Source organism: Arachis ipaensis, chromosome B07, assembly GCF_000816755.2.
Source record: "Arachis ipaensis cultivar K30076 chromosome B07, Araip1.1, whole genome shotgun sequence".
Lineage (NCBI taxonomy): Eukaryota > Viridiplantae > Streptophyta > Magnoliopsida > Fabales > Fabaceae > Arachis > Arachis ipaensis.
In genome coordinates, this window is record NC_029791.2 from 24,471,468 (window position 1) to 24,479,370 (window position 7,903).

The window sequence follows — 7,903 nt, forward strand, 5'->3', positions numbered from 1 at the left end:
AGGTGTATAATAATAAGATTTTTAATATTATATTTAAATAAATTTTATAATATTTAAAAGAAATAAAAAAAAAAAAAAATCTTTTTAAAAGTTTTTCGAACCAAAGTCCAAAATATTGTAACGTTCCAAGCAAGCAAATGGTGAATTCATATGAAAGTTTTAAATAATAAGATTTTTAATATTATATTTAAATAAATTTTATAATATTTAAAAGAAATTATTTTTAAAAAAAATCTTTTTAAAAGTTTTTCGAACCAAAGTCCAAAATATTGTAACGTTCCAAGCAAGCAAATGGTGAATTCATATTAATATTGAAAGTTTTATAATTTGTGTTTTTCTTACCAGTTATTATACCTTTGGAATAGTGAGCATAGTTTTAAAACTAAAATAACTAATGATAAACCATTCACTGTTAGAGAAACATAAATATAATTCATGCATGCATAACATGAGGGTCTATTAAACATTATAAATGATTATTCTATTCAAATAACATTATTTTCTCCCTAGAATTATTTAATTTTAATTATTCCCTCCCGAATGGCTGGGCAGGGCCGTCGCTGGGTGCTAGAAAATCCATATTATTAGCGTGTAACACCACCTCATTTATTGGTGGCATTTCCACCTTCATTATTTCTGGTGAAGTTTCGTCAACATTATACTTCTCTGCAATTTGATCAACAAAAACCAATCATCAGCAGGGAAAAATCAATATGAACAAAATTTTTGCACTTTAGTTTTTAAACCACAAAAATCTTTATAGCCCAGTTTGGATTTTCAAAAATCGAAACCATGATAATTGATAATGTGCATCCTCTTTATATTTTATGTTGGTGTTTTAGACTTATAAAATCTCATAAAGAAGAAGAGAAATTGTGAAATTATAAGCCTTTAAATTTAGGTGCAAGTAAGTAGGTTTTTTTATTTATATATGCATGAGAAAATTATTTATTCTCAAAATGCGCATGGATGGAAACTGTGCTCAAAATGCACATATCCATTTTATGCTAGGCACCCACAAAATGATTGAAATGGTGAGTAATTTTATTTCGTGGGTGCCTGGCCTAAAATGGAGCTGCGCATTTTGGGAATAAATAATTTTCTATAATTCCATTTTGAGCATAGCATTTAGTTATATGTAATAATTTTATAATGTGGTTGATTTTATAATTTTAAAAAAATTCGGTGGAGGTTGTATTGTCTACACTAAGCATCGTCCGTGGGTTGATTAGGACAATCCTTTCTAGTATGACCGACTTGCCTACAGAGGCCACACCGCTTCTCCTGTCGCTCGACCTCATCCATGTCATTCTGGAATCTAGTAGACACAGGTCTCCCAGTAGCCTTCCGACACATGAGTGGATTAGGACGGAGCATCGTCCCATACCACTCCGGCCACAGGGACTCATCTGGTATCGGTGGAAACTCCATCTCGTACACTTTGAAGATTGCTTCCTGTTTGTAAACTGGATGAACAACGGGGCCCACAAGGACACACCCGGCAAGGGCATGGCGGCAGGGGTAGTGGCGAGATTGAAAAAGGCCACAGTCACACGTACCCACTGAAAGCCAGACACGGAAGGAACCTTGCGACCAACTCTTGAACGGCTTTAACTCTTCCACGACAAACATGGAAGTCCTCCTATCACAATGAGTAACACGCATCTTTGGGATACTTTCTCTGTTCTTCTCAATGGCTGCCATCAGCCTCTGGGAAAAGCGGGTTCCAGCAGCCAGCTGTGACTGTGCCTCCCTGCCTTTTGTGACGAATAACTTCTGTAACTGTTTGTACGTGATGCGCATGATGGCAAAAATTGGCAAGTATCGTGTACCCTTGAGAATTGCATTGGATCACTATGACAGATTTGTAGTCATGTGACCAAACTGCCTACCACTGTCGCAGTGTTGCAGCCATATCTCTTTGTTGAAACGACCAGCCCAGTCTACCATCCCCAGGGACACTCCTCTCAAGGCATCCATGTACAACTCATACCCAGCCTTGCTTGGACTATAAGCGACATTTATAAGGTATCTCTTGCCTTCGGATAACTTAAAATGAGTCATGAAGTTAGCGGCCATGTGTTTGATACAGTAAGTGTGGAACGCCTTAAGAGGATGCCAACCACTATCATCAGCACTAAGTGCAGCCTTGATAGCGTGCGATCTGTCGGAGATAAACAGCAGACATTCTTATGGGGTGACATGGCATCTCAGATTAGTAAGGAAGAACGACCATGACTCGGTACTCTCAGACTCCACAATGGCAAAAGCAATAGGCAAGATATTGATGTTGCCATCTTGTGCCACCACTATAAGCAACACCCCACCGTATCTACCATACAAATGCGTGCCATCAATGAAAACAAACGGCTTACAATGCTTGAAAGCCTCAACACAAGATGAAAAATCCCAAAATATTTTATCGAACATGCTACAGTCGCGTATTGTAAGAACCGCGACTAATTAACAGCTTAATTAACCGGGCACTAATTTTAAAGATTTGGCCCAAAGTTAGGCCAAATGGGCTAAAAACGCTAACGGGTTGGATTGGGTCCAAGTTGGGACCAAGTCCAACATATATAAACACTCAAACACACCCATTTCAGCTCATTAAACACTTGCATGAGAGTGGGAGCTGTTGAAGTGAGAAGAGAGGTGAGGGTTTTCAAAAATACTATTCACATTCAACTTCAATTGATCATATCTTGAGCTACAATGCTCCGATTCGCGTGCCATTTGCGGCTACGCGAAACTCTTGCCGAGTCCGTTAGTTTCATCTAACCAAAGTGGTAAGAATCTCAAGAATCCATGCCCAGTTTTTTGCCCTTGTGCAATTCAAATTCTAGGTTTTGGTTTTGAGTGAAATTTTGTGTTTTGGTTGTTTAGGTACTAACCATTAGTGAGGGATTATTGGATTCTATCCCAAATTTCAGTGAATAAGGTAAGGTTTCTCAAGAACCCTTGTAAATTGATATATTGTGAGTATTAGGTTTTGATTTTTATGAAATATATGATGTTAGTCTGAGCATTAGTTCTTGTTGGAGTTGCCTTGGATATTTGGAAGCATTTGGATTGGGATTGGTGGCTTGATTTTGGTTGAAAACTTGGTTTAGACTCAATTTTGGGTATTGTGCATATTGAGAATTAGCCAAGGTATGGTTTCGGTTTACTCAATGTAATATGTAATATTTCTCGACACTTAAGCTAGTGGACCATAGGATAGGTTTGAAATTGATTGTTGATAATTGTGATGTATGATTATTTTGATGATTGTGATGATTTTGGTGAATGATGATAATAAATTATGATATTTGTTGATGTTGAGGATGGTGGATTGATATTGAGATTGGATTATTGTGATTATGTGAAATTATGATGAAGTATGGTAGGTGATGCTTATGAGTAGTGAGATTGTGTCAAAGTTGGTTATGTTGGATTTTTTATATAGGTGTTGAATTAGTTGAATTATGATGGAAAGATAAAGTATAGCATTTAGTAGTGTTTTATGGTGAAATTGAATAAGCTTTGATTTGTTTTGGTTGTGAATTTTCGAAGTTTGAGAACCTAGCTAATTTTGGAAAAAATCATTTTTAGTGAACTTTGACGGATCATAACTTGAACCTCAAATCTTGAAATTTGACGATCTTTGTTTTAAATTAAAGGTGGTTTTAAGAGCTTTAAATTGATATAAAGTTTGAGGAAAATGGATTTTTGTAGAAGAAGTTATGAACGTTTAAAGTTTGGTGCTTAAAACTGAAGTTTTGCAGATTTGAAAATTTCCTAAGTCTGGTGAGGGTTGTGTACGTGACACAGTGCACGCGACGCGGCCATTCCATTCGGGTTAGGCATCTCGCGTACGCGGGCACTGCATGCATATGTGAGCTATCAGAATTTTAACCCTTGTGTACGCGAACTTTAACACGCAACGCGAGCAACCCATTCGGGTTGGGACACTCGCGTACGCGAGTAGGTAGTTGCATACGCAAGCAAGTGGTTGCGTACGCGACCACCCATATTTTGACTAAATGCGTACGCGAGACCCCTATTTTTCTGAAAAACTATTTTTCTTCGTTTCCAAAGGTTCTCTAGCTTTTCCAAACATTCTTTAAAAGTCGTTTAAGAATACTATCTAGTGCTTAGGTCCTTATACTACTAAAGATGAGTTAAAGACTTAAATAGGTGAATTTCTATATGAATTTAGAAGACGGAGACTTAGGTTTTTGGAGTAATGAGGATGGATTAATCGAGAGAAATGGCGGGATACTGTAATAATGATAAATGTGATGAGTTGTGAAATTCCGGATTGATGGTGGTTGAGACGAGTTTAGGAGTCGGAGTAGAAAGATGACTTTATTGAGTATTCAGAATGAATTCTGAAAACCACTAATACATTGTTTTATGCAGAGACTGTTGAGTCGCTATGCGCCTCAGGCAAGGGCTGTGGCAGTCTCCCGCTTGTCGAGATCGCGGTGCCGGCGTAAGGACGGTGGTTAATCCCGCTTACGTTAAGCTGTGAGGGCCGGGGTGGTATCTTGCTCGCATAACCTTCTCTGCTGCATGAGTGTGCAGGGCCTATATCCCTGGCGTGACGAATTTCTCTGCTGCATGAGTCTGCAGGCCTATATCCCTGGCGTAGCAGAAAGGCTACATCTAGAAGAATGTGTCGGGTTGGTATTTATACATGAGCCACTTAGGACAAGCAGTCATCATGTACATATTCTATATGTTTGTTTGCTTTGCCGACTTGCATTGTTTGCTTAATTATATAACATGTTTAATTGCTTCTTGTGTTACTTGCTATATATGATAATTACTTATGCTTTACTTGTATGAATTACTTGTGTTTTCTACTGGGATTGAGGAGGTTCGGTAGGCGGTGGCGATGGGATCGTATGGCGGTTAGGCTGGCGAAGGCTGTGGAACAGCGGTGTAAATGTTAGTTTAGAGATTCCTTAAGATAGAATACCCTGATTCATTTATGGTTTTAAAGTTATGGTTTTAAATTTAGATATGCTTTAAGTTTGAATCTTATGCCCGATGTGAATTTCTAGGATTGCCTCTAGCGTCCCAGAATCTTACATATTACATTATTGGGCACTGTTACCATACTGAGAACCTCCGGTTCTCATACCAGTATCCAAGGTTTTGTCAAAGGGCAACACGGAGACTCCATGGACAGCCATTTGCATCTTGACGGCATTTCACATGGTACTTTAATTGGTCTGATTCGATCACCCGGTATTCAGCACTCTGGCGAATACTGTAGTTCTTCACACCCTACATCACTGCATCTCAGCATTTGAATCTGTGGCCGACTCGAGACTCTACACCACTGTCTAGGTTGTAATCTTCCTCTCCCATGTTGGAAAACGGAGTTCTCTCATGCATGGCGTCCAGATCCAACGTATGATAGTAACTTGGTACATCTGATAGCACCGGAATTGGGTGGAAGAAGGCAAAACATAGCGCACAGCTGCCTCAGTGGGCGTCTTCAGTACATACTCCTCCTCATCACCCCCTTAGAAGAATCACTGCCGCCATTATCAGCAACATACTCTTCATTAGAGTCTTCCTCACTAACCTCCATGTCCTCCACTGGAATGGCAACATGAATGGGTGGTGGTGCGAGAGGTCGGTCGTCCTGTACATAAGTCGAGTCTACAGAACCACCACCACCAACATCTCCAACCTCGAAAAAAAGCTCCATCGCTTGTTCCGCCATGATTCTCCCATAGATGTCAAACATGAGTCGCACATGCTCGTCCCCTAGAAGTCGAAATAGTCGAAACCGGAAAACTCCATTACCCAATGGTGCCGACAACCTATACCCACCCTTCCGACCTCCCTTGTGTCTGTGCCACCAAGGTTGCTCAGTATCAAACTCTTCAACTCGGACAACGAACTCACATGCTGAGTGCGTAACAGAATCGGATTCTCACACTCAAATATCACCCCATTGTCGACATTTCTCATACGACAATTGGGGTAAACACACACAACTATGTATATGCTATTACTGGCCATTGTTGCCTTTTTCTTATGAGAAAAACGGGACAAAAGAAGATATGAAATTAATGTGAAGAATGCAAGGGTTAGAAATCCTCTTATAGCTACTGAAAAATTGTCTCACTGTATCTCGTTTATACTGTAAACGAGATATGTGTAAAATTATCTTATTCACAGTGTAAACAAGATAAGAGAGGGTGACAGATTTCGGTAATAAATTTTAAAATTATTTAATTCAGTCATTATTATATTTATTAAAATAAAAAATCCCAAGATTTTTGTACTTTATCTTTTTTATTTCACAGTTCTTTTGGAGGAGAGCTTGAAGTGTGCATCTTGACTTGCTTTGCATGAAGTTGATGTTGATTTTTTATAACCATATTTAAGTTATTTAAATTTATTATTTATGTTGGACTTAATTTCACTGGAATAGATTTATAAGAGGGAATCCTTTCTATGTTGGAAACTACACAATAATAAGGAGATGCACAATAGAATAGCTAGGAGATTGCATGCTTGATTGATGCTTGTTTGAAATCTTCTAGTCCAATCTCCCTTTGATCTGCTATTATGAATGATGACATCATTCACCTTGGACTAGATGCCAACGCACTTCCACTAGAGGATGATGAGCTTCAAGAAGAAGACAGGATCAATGGTGACGAAGAAGAGGAAGACGAGTTCGATGATAATCAGAAAACTATATTGGAAGAGGAGGATGGTGAATCAGAGGAAGAAGATTAATCTGATTAGTGTTAATGTAAACATAGTTTTGTGATATATATTTCTTTATGAAACTTTGCGTATTTGTAATATATGTTTCAGTGAATGTAAACATAATTCCGTAAATATAATATAGTTAGCATTGTTTCAAATATTTTAGTTACCATCTTTCGCTATTTGTAATTTAAGTTTTTTTTTGTAATTTGTATCAGGTTTGAAGCACTATTTCAATTGTTAATTATCAGGGTACACTGGAAATGGACGGAAAAATATAATTTAAATAAAAAAGAATGCTATTGTTAGAATTACTGTCGAACTATTCCAACGGTAACATTTTTTTAAAAAAATTTCAAATAAGTTTTCCGCCTGAAATAGCGTTGGATGAATCCAAGTGATATGGTGGGAAAAGCGAACGAAGTGGTACCAAATGTTACCGCCGGATTATTCTGACAGTACCATCGACCAAGATCCATTTTCATTGTTAACATATTCCGTCGAAAAAATCGACGGTAATTTTCGTTGGACACAAAAAATCCGACGGTAAATATTTACCGGCGAGATTTATACTGGTTGATATTTTTTGGTAGTAAATTCGATGGTAAAATAATTACCATTGAATATATTCGATGAATTCGATGGTACTCAACGTTTTTCTTGTAGTGCTTGAACCTAACCCCACCCACTAATTAACCTTTCAAGACTAATGGGCATAACAAACTCTTCAATGGGTGAAGTTGCAATGGATGATAAAAACGACAAACAATTCAAAATTTTAAGGATGCATTTATCTTCAAGGATAACAACTTCAATGGCAGTGAGAGTTTTAGTAGGACAAGAAGAAACCTTTCGTTCTCCGTCATGCAAAATTGGAAGGCCACCACTTTTGGAGACTGTTTGAAAAGAAGCTGAATGGGGTTGGGTTTTAATTGAGTTTTGTTTATATTTTAATGTTGTTTTTAGGGTTAAGTATGATTTTGGTCCCCAACGTAGAAGTCAAAAATCGATTTCGCCCCCAACTTTTTTTCGCTACAAAATGGTCCCCAAAGTTTCAGTTTGTTTTAAAATCATTCTTTTTATCAATTTTATTTTTTTATTACCAAATTATCCTTCATTAAAAAATTATAAAATAAAATAAAAAAGAAAAAAAAGAAAAAAAGGCAAAAGAGAGAGAAAG

At 37.6% G+C, this 7,903-nt stretch overlaps 1 protein-coding gene across 1 annotated transcript in view; it reads right to left on the reverse strand.

Annotated features, from left to right (window-relative positions):
* LOC110264522 overlaps window positions 471–7,903 on the reverse strand; it is an 11,664-nt gene continuing 4,231 nt past the window's right edge. The window contains exon 3 of the mRNA XM_021106679.1: window positions 471–666. Coding sequence (XP_020962338.1) covers window positions 527–666 — 140 coding nt within the window. The 3' untranslated portion in view covers window positions 471–526. The remainder of the gene's footprint in view (window positions 667–7,903) is intronic.